The 19,931-nt window shown below is 35.6% G+C and overlaps 2 protein-coding genes across 4 annotated transcripts in view; one reads left to right on the top strand and one right to left on the bottom strand.

Annotated features, from left to right (window-relative positions):
• The window catches only part of ASB3 (ankyrin repeat and SOCS box containing 3), a 96,180-nt gene that overhangs the window by 3,048 nt on the left and 73,201 nt on the right, over positions 1 to 19,931 (top strand). The gene's annotated exons all lie outside the window — the stretch shown is intronic.
• CHAC2 (ChaC glutathione specific gamma-glutamylcyclotransferase 2) lies at positions 11,721 to 19,163 on the bottom strand. 2 transcript variants are annotated; one of them, XM_060117562.1, is made up of 3 exons: positions 18,935 to 19,163; positions 14,138 to 14,173; positions 11,721 to 12,558 (listed from the first exon to the last, which is right to left on the bottom strand). In XM_060117562.1, the coding sequence occupies exons 1-3, from the start codon at positions 19,067 to 19,069 to the stop codon at positions 12,163 to 12,165; spliced, it is 567 nt and encodes a 188-aa protein (XP_059973545.1). In that variant the 5' UTR covers positions 19,070 to 19,163; the 3' UTR covers positions 11,721 to 12,162. The 2 variants fall into 2 exon arrangements, with proteins under 2 accessions (XP_059973545.1, XP_059973546.1); XM_060117563.1 differs by lacking the exon at positions 14,138 to 14,173.

Below are 19,931 nucleotides of genomic sequence, written 5' to 3'. Positions count from 1 at the left end.
CCTAGATATCCCCAGTTGTTAACATCTTACATATGTGGTTTGATTACAATAATTGTAATTTCTGAATCAAGGGTTCTGTTTTGGACATGTTAAGTTTTATTATTTTTTTAAATTTTTATTGGAGTATAGTTGATTTACTGGACATGTTAAGTTGTAGATATCAGTTAGACATCCAACTGGAGCTAACACATTGGTTAAATAAACCTGAAGCTCAGGTGAGGAGGTCAGAGCTGGAGTTATAAATTTTGGCGTTATTAGCATATAGATATACTGAAAGCCATGGTTCTGGCTGACATCATTTAGGGAAAAAATGAGGATAACAAAGGGAAGATGAATCATTGCAACATTAGATAGTGAACAGCATTGAAGAATTAACAAAATGTACTGGGGAGGTGTGCCCAGTAAAGCAGAAAGGAAATCAGAAAACTGAGATATCAAGGAAGTCAAGAGAAAGAAGTGTACCATGGGAATGACCAGCTAGCTGAGTCAAGGGAGTTGTGGAAGATGAGGATAAGCAGGTAACCACTGGATTTGACAGCATGGAGGAGGAGCAGAGGGGAAGAAAGGCTTGATTGGATTGAAGTGGAGGCTTTTTAATGTGTATGTTAAATTAAAAACATTATGTTTTTGCATTTCAACAGAGTATACACCAGTTTCTCAAAACCTTGGCAATGTTGACATGTTGGGCCAGGAAAATCCTTTGTTGTGAGGGGCTATCTTGTGCGTCGTATAATGTTTAGTAGCATACCTGGCTTGTGTCCACTAGATGCTAGTAGCAACCCCACCCTCCCCCCTCCCCCCAACCAAGTTGTGACAACCAAAAATGTCTGCACACGTTGCCAAATGTCCCTTGGCAGGCAAAATGGCCCATGGTTGAGAATCACTGGTTTAGACTTTTAAATGAGAGGCTTGAATATTAATGGTAAAGTTTTAGACATTAGCTCACTGAGTGGGAAGATATTTAGAGGCAAGCAGGGGACCTTTCTAGCACTCTAAAAATTTTGCAGTGTAGTGAACACCTACTTTGCCTATAATGCTTGTTTGTGTTGTATCTTTGATGATTCCATAAGGCACTTAATCTTACCTTGCACTGATGTCATCATTATGCAGTTATCATCGTAGAGAATTTTGAATGTAACTATGTAGAAGATTGTCCTGAATCTGTATTAACCCCATCACTGCCTAGAAATTATTTTGAAAAAATAGTTACTTCATTTAATAGTCTCTTGATTTTTTCTCATGTAAAGATGGTACAGAATACACAATCTTAAATTTTGTTTATTTTATTTTTATTTTTATTTTATTTTTATTTTTTTCGGTACATGGGCCTCTCACTGTTGTGGCCTCTCCCGTTGTGGAGCACAGGCTCCGGACGCGCAGGCTCAGCGGCCATGGCTCATGGGCCCAGCCGCTCCGCGGCATGTGGGACCCTCCCGGACCGGGGCACGAACCCATGTCCCCTGCATCGGCAGGTGGACTCTCAACCACTGCGCCACCAGGGAAGCCCAAATTTTGTTTATTTTAAATTTCTGCTTCATGGATTCCAGAAAAATTCCCCTTCATTTTGCAAAACTACGCTTTTCTGCACACAGGGGAGTTAGTCTTAATGTGGCAGTTTTCAGTTAGCTGCAAAACTACAGATCTGGGGAGAGATCAAGAAAGTTGTGCAGTTATTCATCTCATAAATGTGGTTCGGAAGCACTGTCCAAAGTACTAAGGGTGCTATAAAAATGACTTAGATACAAAAAAAAAGACTTAGATATTGATCAAGTCCACCAAAATATTACCACCTAGGAAGGGAGACAGGACTTGTAAATAACTAATTATATTTAAAGTGAGAAGTGTTGTTAGAGAAGTACTGTGCAGATAAAGTATTGAAGACATTCAAAGGAGGGGTTGATTACCTCTAGCAAGGGATGAGAAGAAGGAAGCGTGGAAACCAATAAAATAGTCTCGGCATTTGTATAGGACCATAATGGATGGTAGGAATTGGATTTACAGAGCTGGGAGAGGCCTATTCTAAGTGGATGAAAGAGCATGAACCCAAGACATAGAGATCAAAAATAATTTGGTTTGAGTATAGAAAGGTGGCTTGGAATGACATAAGGAATTTAATATGTGACAAGGGTGTCATTTCGCCTTTGTGGGAAAATGATGTTTTAATCAATAAATGCTGATAGTGCAATTTGCTATTCATCTATAGGAAAACCAACTAGAATCACCTTATCATAAATTACATAAAAAGTAAATTGTGAGAATTCCCTGGCGGTCCAGTGGTTAGGACTCCACGCTTTCACTGCTGAGGGCCCGTGTTCGATCCCTGGTCGGGGACCGTAAGCCAGGCAGCACTGCCAAAAAAAAAAAAAGTAAATTGTAAATGAGTTAAAGATATTTCCATATGAAGCAATTAGGAGAATATTCATATAATTGGAGTAGGGATGGTATTTTTCAGTAAGACAGGAAATCCAGATAGTGTAAAAGGAAAGATAGACCTGCTATAATAAACTTTTTAAAATTAGTATTTTTTTTTTTTTTTTTTTTTTTTTTTTTTGCGGTACGCGGACCTCTCACTGTTGTGGCCTCTCCCGCTGCGGAGCACAGGCTCCAGACGTGCAGGCTCAGCGGCCATGGCTCACGGGCGCAGACGCTCCTCCGCAGCATGTGGGATCTTCCCGGACCGGGGCACGAACCCGTGTCCCCTGCACCGGCAGGCGGACTCTCAACCACTGTGCCACCAGGGAAGCCCTTAAAAATAGTAATTTTTAAAGTTAAAAATTATTAAAGTTAAAAATACGCAAACCTTTTGGCCTAGTAATTTTACTTTTTGGACTTTCTCCTTTAAATACAAAAGCCCTGACACATAAGGATGTATGTATAAAGATAATTCATTATGGCATTAGCTGTAATGGCAAAAAAAAAAAAAAAAAAAACCCTGGATATCTGGTTTTCTAATAATAAGGCAATGGCTGAATAATTATATGCAAACTCTGTACAACTGAATAGTGAGGTGGTTAGGAGCAGGGGCTCAAGAGTTAGGCTAGTGAGATTCTGATCCTACCTACTACATGTGTGACCTTGGGCACGTTACTTAACCTCTTTAGAGCTCAGTTTTCTTACCTTTAAAATTGAGAAAATAACAAATGTGAGATGTAAGAACTATTATGAAGATTGAGATTTATTATGTATTTCATTCATTTAATAGATGTGTCTGGGCACTATTTTAAGCGCTTTATAGATATAGATTTATATAATTGGTTTATTCCTTGTAATAACCTCAGAAGTTAGATTTTATTGTTTCCTCATTTTATTGATTAGGAAACTGAAACACAAGAGAGGTTAATATGTTCTAATATAATTCACACACAGGTATAAAATTGTATATCTGTGCCATGTTATAAAATATGGCTGAATAAAACTGTAAATTTTTTTTTCCAGTTGAAATTTTTCTGAGACAGAGATGAGAACCAACCACTTGGGCTTTGAGTTAAAAGTTATCCCAGATCTCTATAATACTTTCTCATTTAGAGATATAAAGGGCAAAATCGATAAAAATGAAGACATTTGTTCAAATTAACAGCTGGTATGCTATCTGAGGTTGTTTAACACTAATTACTCCAGAGGCTGCCTAAGATAGTAATTGACCTTTTCTGTTAATTTCCAATATTGATCTTTTTTCCCTTCCAATCACTCCTTTAAATATAATTTACTCTGTGGTAACAAGAAGACTTAAGAGGACTGGGATACACATTTTGGGAAAAATAAATGAGAAAAGTTTTGGCCTTCAGAGATTTTTGGTTAAAATACATCATGTACACAGGTGACAGAATGCCAGCAAATATCCAGGTGCAAATGTGAATATTGTACATACTCATTTCTTAGGTACAAGGAAAAAGAAAGGAGATTGGAAATTTGATTTCAAATCAAGGTAGAATGTTTCTTTTTTTAATCCCATGCTTTATATTTTTGTTTATGGTTTTTCCTAAGGATTTTCTGTTAAGAATTTTGTATAAGAATGAGTTTTTAAAACTTCATGTGTACAACACCTATATATAACAATACCTGTGTAGTATTCTTGTCAAGCCTGGCTATAAGAAAATTATCAAACAAATAAAAAATGTGGCTCATTCTACAAGACAACTGGCCTGAACCTTGAAAAAAAATCAATGACTAGGAATAAAAAGATTCCTCTGTAACCAAAGATGGATACTACTATCACATCTTAGAAAAATAACAATGATTTAAACTTTCACCATTTATTGGCCTTTTTTCCCCCCATTCAGGATCCAGTCAGGGGTCATGCCTTGCATTTAATTGTTGTCATAAAGGCTGTTTTATTTTTAAAAGAAGTTTATTGGAGTATAGTTGATTTACAATGTTGTTTTAGTTTCAGGTGTACAGCAGAGTGAATCAGTTATGCATATATCCACTCTTTTTCAGATTCTTTTCCCATATAGGCCACTACGGAGTATTGAGTAGAGTTCACTGTGCTGTACCGTAGGTCCTTATTAGTTTTCTATTTTATATATAGTATATATATGTCAATCCCAGTTTAAAGTCTGTTTAAAACTATAGCAGTTCCCCTTTGCCATTGATTTTAGGGCTCACTATTTTTTTTTTTTTGGTACTACTAACAAAGAAAATAACCACTACCAATTACATTTATGACATGCTATCTAGTATAAGACTCATCTCAATTTCAGAAGTCTTAAAATGAAATAAATATATTAACAAAATATGGCAACTTGCCCAAGGTCATAACACTGGTAAGCAGTGGAACTGGATATCAAACCCAAGCAGTCTTGTTCCTGAATCCATTCTTTAGGCCACTTTTCAGTGTTGCCATTTTGTAATCAATGAGTTATTGCATGTAAGGCTTTTTCAGCATAGTGCCTTAATTACATATTAAATATGTAATATGTGTTAGCTTTTATTATCATTTTCATTGCTTCTGCAGTTGGCTACTACTATATGTTTATAACATCTACGTTCTGTGACTTTATTCAGTTTTTCTGTGCTTTGTTTATAGGTTGATTCTCAAGCATTGAAAACCTATAAACTTTACAATATTGTACTTATGCAAGTACAAGTCAGTATAAAATCAAGAGGTGTAATTGGAACTGCAGAGAAAAAAATGTAATTGTATTAATCCTCTGCCACTTAAAGTGTCCTTTTAGCTCCCTAAAATTAGTACTATATTTGCTAAAATGAATCCATTTTGTTCTTGAAGATATATTTTGAGCTCTCAAACACTTTGTTCTAATTTACACTAGTTGCTTTCCAAGTCTGTTGCATATCTGCCTATCTATATTGGGTCTATCCATCTATCTACCTTTATTGTTTTTGGGTAACTCTCCTGGGTTAAATCTACTGTTTTATGTTATTCCGTGTCCTCCTTATCTCACATTTCCCTCCCAGCTTGTTGGGGTATAGCTAATTAGAAGTAATTTTGGGGGGAAAAGATATAAAGCAGGTAATTTAATTTTCACAGGCCTATATGCAAATGTATTTATCTTGCCTTCTCAGTTAATAGTTTGTGACTAGAATTCATAGTTCAATCATTTCGTTTTGCTTGAAACTTTGAAGACATCATTCCTTTGCCTTTTACCCTCTAGTATATCTGACGAGAATACTAAAGCCAGTCTGATTCTGCTTCTTTTTTGCAAGTAATATACTTTTTCCTCTGGAATGTTTTATTAGACTCTTTTTCTTTATCATTGGTTTTATCATATTTTATGAGAGTATTTCTTTCTAGATGTGGATCTTTTTTCATTTATCCTTCATTGCACTCCATGAGTCCCATTTGTTCACTTACTAAATTTTGTTTTCCTTCATTTTCTCTTTTCTATTCAGAATACCATTTAGATAGATTCTTCCAAACAGAGAGAAAAAAGACAAAAAGAAAAAAAATTAGGTAATATGGAAGATCAATTAAAGAGATCTGTTTCCTTTGACTATCAGTTCTCCTTTTTGAATATCTTTCGTCAGTGTTTCTTTTTCCTGTTTCCATAGTTTCCAGTTGCTCATTTTTAATAGATGCAATGTCTTCATGAATTTCTTTGAGGATAGCACTTACAAACTTTAAACATTTATAAGTTTAAAAGCTCTGCTTCCTTAAGGTGAGTTGATTATTTTCACCCTCTTGTGCTTTTGCTTTTCCTCTTCCTCAAAAATTAAAAAAAAGCAAACAAAGGATTCTTGAACTCTTTGTAAGTGAGCAGGGTATCAACTGTTGTGCCTCACTTTAGAGTCCATGGGTGAAATGCAGAAAAACAGCTGCTTCTTCCTCTTCTCCCTCCACCCTGTGCCCAAGTAAGGAAGGCTTTGTTGTGGAGCATGAAGATGTTCTAATGCTTTCAGGGTAGATTGTTAAATTAAAAAAAAAAAAAAAGTTGTGGTTTTAGCTGGAAATCAGCATTGTTGCTGCTAGACATTCTGTGTGTAAAGGAGTGAGATAAAAGGTTTGGCTTGGCTATCTAATATACATATTATAAGAATCCTGATTTTTGTCCTACAGCCCTTTTCTGCTGTATCTAGGTTTGGTATTTCTTCAGACTCTGCTGGCAGGAATGGCTTCTGCGTGGCTGCAGCTTTCTTGTGTGTACACATACATATAGGTGCACCTGCATGTTTTTCCTAGACTGTGGTTTTCTCTGCACTGGCTTAATCCTCAATATAATCCCATCTGCTCTCCTTCCAGAATGCATGAATGCACTTCAGTGGGATTTTGCTAGGAAGTGGAAGAAAATGCATATGCTTAGTTTGTCTTACATAAAGTAGGTAATTGATAGGTATATGTTGAATAAATCAATCAATGTTGTTGAGAATATTGGGCAAACCATACATCTGTTTAAATTTTAAAAAATTATGACTTTAGAATATGGGTAATTAAATGAATTTTTTTAAAAATTCTTTTAACTTTGTCCTGTTTCAGGAAAGAATCTCATTGGGGTTAAAACTTAACCAGTGGAGGTACAAAATGAAAAACCTGCCATCTCACTGTTCCCCCCCCCAAAAAAAAATTAAAGGCCTTAATTCCATTTTGTTCCTTTTTAGTGCTTAGCACAGTGCCTGGCATGTTGTAAGTAAGTATTCAATGATAGTTATTATTAATGTTTGTTTAAGTTAAACTCTTTTTGTCTCTCATTGGGGAATAATATGTGTAAAGTACTAGGAATAGATTTTGGCATTTATAGTAAGTGTTCCATAAGTGTTAACTACTATTCTTTGATACATGAGCAACAATTTATTTTTTTCTTTGAAGCTTTCTCTGATCTTATTAGTTTGAATTAACAATTTGTCTCTATTCTGGTTGTATTTTATGTCCCAACCTTTCTGGTAAGTAACATTGATTTGCTTGCTTGTGTGTCTCTCCACCAAATGTGGTTCTTGTTAGCTGGGAGCTATCTTTTTTATCTTAGTAGTCTTGCTGCATAGTCATTGCTTGCCACCTATCATTAGTCCCTCTTTTTGCTAGGTCTTAATGGTTGAGGAGGATGGTGTGACTGGAACATGGGGGGTGCACACTAGTGGGAAGTGAAATGTGACAAATATGCTGACACCAGGTTGTATGTAGCTGAATACCAGATTAAAGAATTTGAACTTTATTTTGTATGCCCTGGGAGGCATTTTGATTACTGACTAGATTAGTTTCATATTTTAGAAAGATAATCCTGAGTATAGAGAAGAGAATGTGCTGGAAAGAAGAAATAGATTGGAGGCAAGGAGGTGTAAGAAACTCTTGGCTCTTACCATATTATAAGGTTCTTATTTTAGTTGAAAAACCTTGCAGCTCATACTTGTAGGATAGGTCTTACCAACACATAACCTTTTAAGTCATATCACAGATAGGCTTCAGGGCTTCCCTGCTCACTTTGCTTTGAGTTATATAAAATTATATAAAATTTTTAATAAAATGCTAAAATTTATTATAAACAAGGAACACAAACTACATTTTGTAAAACTTGTGAAAATATTTTCTGCAAAAGCCTGTGAATTGGTGATATTTTAAACTTGTTTGTTGTATTTTCTGTTCTGTCCATTGTTCAACATTTAATGTGTATCATGTACAGGGAAGTAATGTGGGACAAAATTTTTCTTTGGGAAAGGAGATGAATTATGTTTTTAATACACTAAGTTTCAGGTGTTTATATAGCTCAACTGGAGGTACCTTACATATAAGACATATAGATTTGTAAAGAGTTTGAGGAAGTAGGCTAGAGATTGGAAGTTTTCTAAATAAAGATGGTAATTGAAGCCTAGGGTTCGATGAGTTTGTGCATCTGATAAACAGTAGTCAAAGATGTAAATAGAAATGCAACGAAATGTTCTGCTTTTTTGGCCTTAGTGATACGGTCACTAGTGTCTGATGCGTCAGAGTTGTAAAGAAGGATGAAGTACTGAGATCTTTGGGTTGAATCAGAAAGGGGTCATTGGAGACCTGAGACTACACTGATTGGGTAGAGTACAGCAGAGTAAAGTTCGATTGGAGGAACACTGAAATGAGTTGATAAGGAAATAGAACACTAGTTTAGAAATTCCTGCAAAGGATAGGAAAGCTAGAAGAGTGAAAGAAATTGTAGGGTTAAGTGGTGGTTTTTCCAGATGTATGTGCATTGGCTAACCATTTATAAAGACAGGGAGGTTCAGTACAGTTAAATAAAACTACCCAGAAATTGGTACTGAACTATATAATATTTTAGAAAGGTAAAATGAACCTTAAGAAGAATTAAACAACCCTGAAATTCAGTAAAGCTAATTTTCATCATATAAATTTGACATTTAGAAGAATAATTTTAGTACTTTTTCAGGAGTTCACATTCTTTGAAGAGTAGCCACAGGATTAAAAAATCATTTGCTAATCGTTGAATTTTTAATGTGTGCCTAGGGTGAGTTTATTTTAAAGTTTTAGAAATTCATAAAAATAGATCGTTAAAAGCTGAATAAATTCATAGAAAATATAGTCACAGTATTTTTGTTGAAAAAGATAGGCATAATTGGAATACCCTATTTGATACGTAGATTTCGACGTGATATGATGAGAGGGAATTTTAAGCATATTTATCATATAACTGACTTAGAATCAGGGATGTAAATTATAGGAGGATGATGCTTACATTGATATTCACAGCTGTTCCAAAGTTATAATTTTAAAAAGATATGTTTTTATGGAAAAGAGAAATCTAATATAATAGAATAAAATGTTGACTATAAAATGTTTTAAAATCAGTCTTGAAGGAATAGATCACCTTCATTCTTTCAAATATTCAGAGTTGACATCACAGCAACCTTCGTTTCCCTAAGTGATAACTTTTTATGTATGCAGGTGGTATCTAGACTGTGGTTACAGTTCTTGGTAGACTGAAGAGTGAGTGTGTTATTTGTTTGAGAGTGGGGGAAAGGAAATATAATAGTGGCCTGGAGTAGGAGTAGAAAGACCTACTTTAAAAAATCTACTCCATTAGAGATTTACATTAAAAGTTTCTTTTCTCGGGCTCCCCTGGTGGCGCAGTGGTTGGGAGTGCGCCTGCCGATGCAGGGGACACCAGTTCGTGCCCCGGTGCGGGAAGATCCCACATGCCGCGGAGCGGCTGGGCCCGTGAGCCATGGCATTGAGCCTGCACGTCTGGAGCCTGTGCTCTGCAACGGGAGAGGCCACGACGGTGAGAGGCCCACGTACCGCAAAAAAAAAAAAAAAAAAAAAAAAAAAAGTTTATTTTCTCTATGTAGGGTTTACACACATACTTTTCTTGAATTCCTAAAACTGAACACTTAGCTAATAAGATTTATTCTCTGAGGAATGAGAATCTGAGTTATGTGTGTGTGATGAGGGCAGAATGAGAGAGACTGTTTTGAAAGTGAGGTCCAAGGGCTATAAAGAGACTTGCAGTTTTGTTAACAAAAATGTTATGCTCTAGATAACTTAGTACCTTTATGATTCTTACTAGCTTGTGTGCTCCAAACCCTAGCTTCTCTCTAATTCAGTATTGTTTATCTTCTCCATTTTAGTCATGTTTCTCTCCATCCCAATGAAAATGAAAGGTCCCTGTCCCTGGGTTCTTTGGATCATGGCTTCCCTATAAATGTTGATGGTATACCACATGTGTATTTTCTAGTTAACTTCTAACTGAGAGTCTAGAAAGACACTTAAATGGGGAACCCAAAGTAATCCCTCTCCCTTGATATTTCATAACATAGTTATATATTAAATGGTAGAAGAGTCACTAAGGCTGGATCTCTGAATACACCTATGTGATTCTGAGCTATGGCATGTGAATCTTGGATAGGCTCATTATATTTGTGGAAATCTGTATGCATCTATCAAAATTAACAGCTCTGGGCTTCCCTGGTGGCGCAGTGGTTGAGAGTCCGCCTGCCGATGCAGGGGACGCAGGTTTGTGCCCTGGACTGGGAGGATCCCACATGCCGCGGAACGGCTGGGCCCGTGAGCCATGGCCGCTGAGCCTGCACGTCCAGAGCCTGTGCTCCGCAACGGGAGAGGCCACAGCAGTGAGAGGCCCGCGTACCGCAAAAAAAAAAAAAAAAAAAAAAAAAAAAAAAAAAAAAATTAACAGCTCTATGTAACAAGTCACATACTATGTCGTTACACAAAAAGTTAAATCTTGTTTATCTCCTGAAAAAGAGATGCAGGTTAGTAAAGACAGTTAAATTCAAGTGGATTTTTAAATATATTGTAGAAAGATCTTGTGCTTTAGCAGAGACATGGACTTCTGCTGCTTACTAGATGTGTTAATTGTGTGCAAGTTACTATGGAAACATGCTCTAAGGATGATTATGTATAGTGCCTAGTACATCCTTATGAGGTATTCATTAATGAATGTTAGTATTCTTCCTGTTGTACAGGACAAGTGAAATGCCTTCTAGAAAACTAATATTGAAAATGTTGGAAAATATTTAAAATAGTTATGTAGCTGAGTAAATTATCAAGTAATGTGTTAACAGATTTAAAAAAACCTGAAAAGGACTACTGTTCCTACTATGTAGGACAGCTTTATTTTATTTTACATGAAAAACTTCTGTACTAATTATTAGTTTCACATTAGACTTAATGGGATACTGAAATTCTTTTCATGTTGACTATATAACAGAGAGACTATATGTCCTGTTGAGGATATCACCTATATAAGAAATAATCTGATTAGTTTGAATCAAAGTTACTTTTTACATGAGTTAGTAATGCACATATATGTTTCCTACTTGAGTAGCATCATCAGCACTATTTAGTGGATACCTTTAGGTGACAAGATGTAAGAAGGAAAAAAAAAGCTGTGTAGCAAATGATCAGGTAATGCCACTTCTTACTTTAAAAAATTACAATTCTAAACACCATTTCAAACAGCAAACTTTCATTATATGTTTCTGTTAATTTGTAATATCAGATAGCCCATCTTTGTTTTTAAGTTTCAGTATAAGATTAATACAAAGTGAGTGACAGACTAGACTACATTGTTAGTGGACATGATTTGTATAATTTGTGCTTTTCTAGCTGAAAGGGTTTTTTTCCATGTAGTAAAATACATTTATTCAAAAATGGAGAGGTATAGTACGTTATAATTCCAAGGAAATTTTTATATTAAAATGCTATTTTTTAGCTTACATTGGAAAGGATTTCATTTAATACCTAAATAAGGAGATTCACATTCAAGGCCCAAATCTTGTCTATATTACCATACGTTTCTAATTACGTGTTATTTTAAGCTTATTTATTTTAAACCATGATTACAGAGTTGATGTATGGGAATATATTGAAGGTATAACCTTATTATATTTACTGGTCTTTTGGTTTAATTCTCTACAACTTCAAAATAGTACTGTGGTATGAAATAACAATTATATTTATTCAGATAAAAACAAGTTCTGAACTGAGTCCTTCATCATATTTTTCTAAAGAACTCACTTCTCATAAGCAAGTATTTAATATCACATAGCTGGAAAATCATTATATTATTGAAACAAATTTTTTCTTTATACCCCAATATCTTGAATATGTATGTGTTTCAAGCCACTTGCAATTAAACTATAAATTTAGATGATATCTTGACTACAACATTAAACACAACTAAGACTTTCAAATAAACACGTTTACAAATCATAATGCCATTGTGCTGTTCTCTGAAGACTAAAAGCTCTGCTTGTTTGGAAAAGTCAGTTAGGTCTTTTTAAACAATTGAAGTTCTGTTTTCCTTCTAAACGTTCCTTTACTAATTTTTCCAAAGAGAAAAGATGCTCATCTGCATCTTCTGGCACAAGGCTTCTAATGGAATTTGCAAGTTCAAAAAGATATTCTGTATTTTTTCCACTTGGACCAGCTGCATTAAAAATTTGTTCAGCAATGTCTTCCAGAGGTGCAGGACCAAGATAATTAGGATTATCACATGTTCCAATATATAGCAACACAGTGAATGGTTCTGTTGTGGAATCTTTTGGATAAAAAATGACTGTTTTGGTCCTGTAGCCTCCTTTCTCTCTGAAGTCAAGGTATGCTTTTACTTCTTCTTCCTTTCCTACTGGCAGTCTGTAAGCAACACCCCATACACAACCCTGTTGAAAAATGAAAAGAATATATTATTTAGTTTTTACAAGGCTAAAATAGATGAAGATATATTATGATGTAAGAAAATATCTTGTATATTCTTAGAAATCAGTGCAGTTTTGCTTCACTTAATGTGCACCCAACAGGTATATACTAAACAGTAAAGGAAATCAGCATTTTACATTCTTCAATCTGAATAAATGATTTCCTTGTATACCAGGATATTTATCTTTGTTTAAGTTTTTCAAATTATGTCTTTTAACTAATGGGACTGAAATTAAAATACCAGGTCTTCATTTAGTCTTTAAATATAGTTCTAAAGCTTTAAATCCATAAACATTTCACTGATGGTATAGGGGCAGTAGTTTCCAAACTGCTTCAGGGAGTGTTGTAGCCACCCTGAAGCCTACTTCAGGGCTTCTGGATATAAGTGTTGGCGTGCTGGCTGGGAGGGGTTTGACCCCCAACCCCCTTCAGCTGGAGTTGAGTATCACTTATATATTTGGTGTTCCCTTATTTGCAGAAAGTGTTCTGTACTTTAAAAGCTCTGTAATAAAGTAATCAACTATTAAGGCGATAGGTTCATTTATCTGTTCATTTCTTCACTGCCTAAACTTTCAAATATCCTTTGTAAATTACTCCATCCAGAATACTAAATGGCAACCTCTTTGTCAAGAGAGCTCATGAACAGTGTCAGTAAAAGCAGTGTACTTCAGCTGCAAAGATTCTTTGTAGTATTAATAAAATATCTGTGATATAAGCAAGATTTATAGTTTGTAACACAGATTTTCTAGTTTCTTGACAACCTTTAATTATTAACTTGATTATTAAACTTTAGGTTGCTAAGCATCTTGAATATATTAACATTCTATAGAAACAAAGTGGTTTTATTAACTCTAATTAGGAGTTTTACCAGTTTGAAGCCATTTTTATAGATGCTTTTTCTAATGTAATTTATGAAAGCGTTTCATAATTTCACCATTCATCTGCTGTTGCTAGCTGCTTAATTTTATATATCAAAGTCCTTTCTAAAGTTAAATATTTAACTTCATAATATAAAATTTGGATCTCAGTAAAATGATTGAAAATATTTAAGAAACAGAGAACTACCAGGTAAATAAAAGTTTTCTAGTGCTCTAAACTTTCTAAAAAACCTCTTGTGCTCTTGATAAAAGTAGGCAGTAAAGAAAGTGATAGTTCATGACTGGGATTTTTGCTGAAATATTAGAATCCTAGCAAATGTGAGGAAAGCTTTAGGGTTTCATTTGATTCTTAGTGGTAGTCTGTCTGAGGGCGGGCTCCATTACTTTCAAAGGAGACCACAAAATTCTCAGTCAATAAACTCATCAAGAAAGGAAAAAGGAGACTATATGCCACTGGTTTTTTGTTGTCTACCTTGAATTCTGTATTCCAGCTTTTCCCAACAGATGAAAAGAAATACAACAAATACAGAGAGGAATTCTAGACTCAGTGTAGTTCAAATTGTCTGTGATGACTGCTAATACAATTTCATTGATTATTAAAACTGAGAAACATCTTAACATTTTATGATTAAAGACTATACAAAAAAGAATAATTATACCATACCGCAGGATCTTCAACAAGAGTCACAACTCTTCCAGGCTGTTTTAAAAAAGTAAAAAAAAAAAAAAAAAATTTTTTTTCCCGAATTAAAGTTCAATAACTGAGCATTAGCAACTTACTGTTGACGTGGAATATTTTAACTTTGTTTGCTCATACTAAGCACTTTTTCAAAAGTACTTACTTTTTATGATAAATTTTAAAATGAATTAAGAGAGTCTACCTTATCCAAATTATCTTGGCCTTTCTAAAAGATTCTCTTTAATTTGTATATAATAGGTATATTATGTTCACTTAGAATGGATATATTAAAAACACACACATGTAACTAAGGCTCATCTAAAATGAAAAGCAAAAGGAAGGAGCAATTATAAATAAATGTTCTGATCACTTTTTTCTCTTTAGGAAAAAAAGATTGCTGTAGTTTCACTGAGGAACAAAACATGACATTCCAGGGTGCTTTCCTATTGGGAAGTGGTTCTCAAACTTAAGTGTAGATCAGAATTACGTGGAGGTAGTTCCTGATTCTGTAGGTATGGAGCAGTCTAAGAATTTGCTTTTTTTTTTTTTTCAAATACAGTTCCTACCTGGTGCCAAAGTCTGTGTCTACTGACATGTTATCATTAGTGAGAAAGTTGAGTTGTAAGCCACAGTTTTACCTACTTGTATGCCTATTGTGTGGCACATAGCGAGCTTACATCATTCAGATATTTGTGTCATCCTTGTTGCTATTTCCTTCTAGTCTTTGTCTACTTGTATAGATAATTCATAATCATGGAATACATGGAATTTTGGATTATGTTTTTAATTATATTTTCCTGTTTGTCTTCTCATCCATTTTAATAGTTGCATAATATTCTACTGTCAACTATAATTTAAACATTCTTGTATTGTTGGACATTTATATTTGACTTATTTTCTATTTAAGGTAATGTTAAAGTGAGGATACATATATTGGTGTGGGTCATTTAGCTATTGCCATGTTACCTTCAATATCAAAGTGAATATGGAGCTATTTATTGAATACCTATTCTGTGCTGTAGAGAAGATAAAACCTTGATTCCTGCTTTCAAGAGCTTATATTGTAATTCTGGAATATGTACTTAACATGTGAAATAGGTAGAGAATACTTAAGGGCTATGATGTATACTATTTATTAAATGCAGTAAGAATTCTGAGTCTTGGGTGGTCAGAAAGAAAGACAAAATTCTGGCAAAAGGGCACTGTGACTCATGATTTATGAGTGAGGGTCTAGAAGCAAGATTACACCAGGGCAAGAGTCTGACTTTAGCAGAGGGTCCTCCATGTATGGAAGATGATTCAAAAACATAACTGGAGAAATAGGATAGAGTCAGATTTGAGATTGGAGTTGAAACTGGGGGACAATGGAAAAGAAGAAGCCACTGAAATTTGGGAGAAATAGGAAATGAAGAGCTACTGTAGCACTTGAGTAGTAGGTGACTGGCATGATAAAAGAAGTGCTGTGGGAAGATGGGTGTGGTAAAGTATGTAGTATACACGTTCAAGTGCAAAGGAGGTAGACTGTGCGTAAGAAATGTTAATGGTGGAGGGGACAAGTTCTGCACTCCACCTTTCCTTTCTTCCCCTTTCACCAGACTAGTCACCAATTCTTGGTAGCTCTATCTTCTGATTATCTTCTGAATCTGGTTTCTCTTCATCTTTCAGTTGCCTCCTTAGGGATTTCGCTGCCTGCCTCCAGACTGTTCTCTACTTGGCCCTAGGTTGACTTTCTGGTGCAAAAATTGGGCCACTCACTTCTGTGCTTTGAATTTTTCAGGGTTGTAATATTCTACAAGATAAAATAAAAATTCTTTTGCATGAGTTAACTACAAACCTCATTTCTTAACCACTTTCCCTCTCAAGCTGTAATGAATTATTTATAACTTTTACAGACATTCACATCTTTGGATATACCAGTTCCCAGTGTGGAATGCGTTTCCTTCTTTAGAATCCCTTAGATATCCTCCCACCACTCTCTCCATAAAGGCTTGGCTATCTGCCCAGATGACTTTGCAGCAGCTCCTTCTAAACTCTCATTGCTCCTTTTATTCATTTCCCTTATAGCACTTATCAGGTATTGTTGTTTGCATAGGTGTCTCCCACTTACATGTGAGTACTCAGTAGTAATTGTTGAAAGGAGGAGAGGTAGTAAAGTCCTGGATATAGGTGGTGGCAATTGAAACAGAAAACAAAGAGCATATATAGGGAGTCATTAAGGGAAAATAGATTTGTCCCTGTGACTGCTTATGGATGAAACAGACATGGACTATTGGCACTACTGATATATTTACTCAGAAATATTTTCTAAAATTTAAGCTGTTTGTCCCTAAAATAAAATATATTGTTGGGAAACAATGTAAATTTGTAAATGCACTTAAGTGTGTTTTGGGGGTATTAAAACTGAAGAAGGGGTCTTGGAAGCTGAATGGGATTGGAGTATGCTGTGAAATATGAGTCATGATGGGTGCTTTCATTGGGTAATGAGTAATGTTTCTGATCTACATCTAGAAAAGTGAGGGATTTAGTAAATATTCATGATTATCTCTTGTGTTAAAATGTTTTCTCTTTTTGAAATTGAAATATATTCTTTTTGATATGAAAAAATTTTCACATTTAAATAAATCCTTAATTTGATGAGAACTGGCCAGTTTTGTTAGAAATAAATGAGATGCTTAATTAAACTTAGGAAGATAGTAAAGTTAAATGAAGCTAAAAAGAAAGCATAATTTAGTAAAGAAAGTAAGTTTGGTATTTTTCCTACAAATGTCACATTGCAGTATGTGGAAATGAGTCCAACATTTGTTTAATAATATCATGTTTCATATGTAATGATCATATGCTCACTAGAAGCATATGTTGCTGTAAAAACATAGTCCTGTATAGCATTTACGTTATTCTAATTTGCTAGATATTTCTGTAGCCTTTTATATTCTTGTTTGTCAGACAGTTAATATTTATAAAAGGCTGGTGATCCATTATAATAAAAAATGTGAAGATAATGTTCTTTCCAGTTTTCTTAATAGAATTATATTTAGAAAATGTTCAGTGCCTTAGGCTTTCCTTTAATATGCTAGGATGGATTCTTTAAATAAAAGTAGGTATCAAACTATTAGCCATTGCAGTTTTTTCCCCCAAATTTCCTGCCTTATATTTTAGTATATTTAAGTAAAAAGAGAGATATTGGCTTTTATAGCTACCTTCTTTTTTAAAGACTCATGAACTGTTGTATTGGCATGACAGTTTCTTATCATCAGTTTGTTTTGGCGGTGTACATAACTCATTATGCTGTGTACCAAACAAACATTTTGGTTGAGACTAGAGTAGTAAAATATGCTGTATAACTGTGTTTGTAAGTAATTAATACTTGGTCATTGAAATTGAAGCCTGGGTTAAGGCATTCTTCTTCAGAATGGCAGTTTTAAGTGCCCATATCTGACAACTCAAAAGGCATTTTATTTAACTTAGTTCTTTAAAGTCTTAAATATTATTTTATAACACTCTTGGAGATACCTTGGTCATGAAGTTTCTGTTAGCCTGTAAATGTGCATTTGTGGTAAATCACTCCTCTGTTTTCAAGTCATCTGTCTACCTTAAAGCCAAATTCCTAATTCACCAACTCTAGTTGAGGTAGGACAGCTTTTAACTTTTTGTGATTTTCATCCTATGTCTCATTGATGAGCAGGTGCAAACTACAGCCTTCCTCTCTTACCTTTTCCATGATGCAAGACTACAGGTATTTCTTTGGAATTAACCTCAATCTCTTGCTACATCTGATTTCTAGCATTTTAGATATTGTGCTTTTGAGCCAATATTAATTTCTTTTTTAAAAAAGTGGTAATCAAGCTCATATAACTCTCAGAGTATTTTAGGGAATATGTAAGCAATTAAACACTTTGTACTCTTCTAAAAGTTAGGAGGTTAACTATAATAAGTGTTCAACTTATCCAAATTATCAGTTACTCAAAATTTAGTTTTCCTTATGGATTAGTTGTTTTGCAGCCAAAACGAGGCTGATTTGCATAAGCAGTGAGCTGTAACTCTTTTTTCACGTATAAGACTGACTGAAAAATGGATCAAAGAACTTATATTTTGCATTTATAATTTAGAGGAGAACCACTGAGAAAAAAAAACATTAAAATAATGCTGGATATAGTATTGGTACTTTGCTATTTAGGTAACAAAGCGGGACTCACTTAACTTGGGAAGTACCGGACAACCAACGTGATCAAAGTAAGGTAATTTTGGAAACTAGTTCTTCTGTGACCTTAGGTGTCATAAAATAAAACCTTTGGAAAGATACTAAAAAAAAACCCAGAAATAACATGCACGTTTAAACTTAAACCAGTCAAAGCCTGGCAGAATGCAGAAATGCCAATAAACTTAATTAATTGCAAAAAAGCTGAATTTGCTAGTTGATTTTAGTATTTCAACTCCGTGGTGACAGGAAGGTTTATCTTCCCACCTTTTTTGGGGGGGCAGTAGTTGCCAAGAGATGGGGTCCCCTCCCAGCACGTTAGCCTTGTGCGAGTTTACGCCCACGCGTCTTCCTCTTCAAGAACTACCTACCACCAGCATGTCAAGTGGCTTTGGAAGGACTGCCTTTGGTTTGAGAGGGAGTCGGGGGCACGTGGCCCAGGAAGGTGCACAGAGAGAGGTAGCAGCATTATAAACTATTTCATGAGTTTACTCGGCCGTTGGGGTGTAAGTCCCGCAGAGCTGGGCCAGGAGATGGGGAGCAGTGCGCCGGGGTCAGTAAGTGTGGGGGACTGGTTAGCGCCTCACCTTGCCAGGAACCCCGCGGTGGTCGATGCTGCCCTGCCAGAAGCGCCTGCTGTAGCCTGAGATATATCCAACCACCTTGTCCTGATAGGGGAAGTCCACCTTCCAGATGAGGGACCCGTAACCAAAAACCCACATCCTCCCTTGCTCTTCCTCCTTCGTGGCGGCGGCAGCAGCGGTAGCGGTGGCGGCTGTCCCCTCGGCGTGGTCTCTGAGCCGCAGGCAGGGACTACAGCTTTCCGGACGCAAGAAACCGGCTGCGCAGGCGCAAAGCCTGCACTCCCTGCTTGGGGACGCAAAGCACACTGGGACTTGCAGTTCGAAGAATGTTTTCCTACTCCAGCTCAGTCAGTTATTATTATTATTTTTTTGCTTGCTTAGGGTATCCGGAAGCATTGACTTCCTCTGAACTAAGCAATGGATTTCTCAGCAGCCTCTGTAAATCACCCTACCTTTCCTGAGGTGCGCGTGGTCAGAGGACTACATTACCCACAATCCTTCTATGGGATTTGTGGTTCTAAGATTGGAACTGTCTTCTGTTTTTCAAATGCAGAGAGGAAGAAGAGAGAGGGTGGGAATCGTGGCTGGTGTGGTCTAGATACGGAGACGAGCTGTTTATTGGTACCGCAGTTGGTACGTAGAAAGACATTTTGTTATGGTTTGAAAACTGGATTTGCAGGGAGTGTAATCTGTATTTTTACATATAAAAAATCTTTCTACCTGTCGAATAAAAGAAAGTTTACTACAGAAGTTTTGTGCCTGTAGAAGAGCTGTTGAATATTATTTCAACAAAAATTGCTTGCATATTTACATTTTCTGCGTGAAACGACCTTATTCATCTTTAGTATTCTCAGGAGTTACTCAGAAAAGAGTAGGCAAAGGTTTTTAGCTCGTGTATAGGCTTTGGAAGCCATATGTGAGACCTCCTGAAATTGTATACAAGATTTGGGATCTGTGTACTTTTTTTCTGGGGAGAAATTTAATAGCTTTCATGAGTTTA

Source organism: Mesoplodon densirostris, chromosome 14, assembly GCF_025265405.1.
Source record: "Mesoplodon densirostris isolate mMesDen1 chromosome 14, mMesDen1 primary haplotype, whole genome shotgun sequence".
NCBI classification, from domain to species: Eukaryota; Metazoa; Chordata; class Mammalia; order Artiodactyla; family Ziphiidae; genus Mesoplodon; species Mesoplodon densirostris.
The sequence above is the reverse complement of the archived record's forward strand: the minus strand, read 5'-3'. Positions and strand labels throughout refer to the sequence as shown.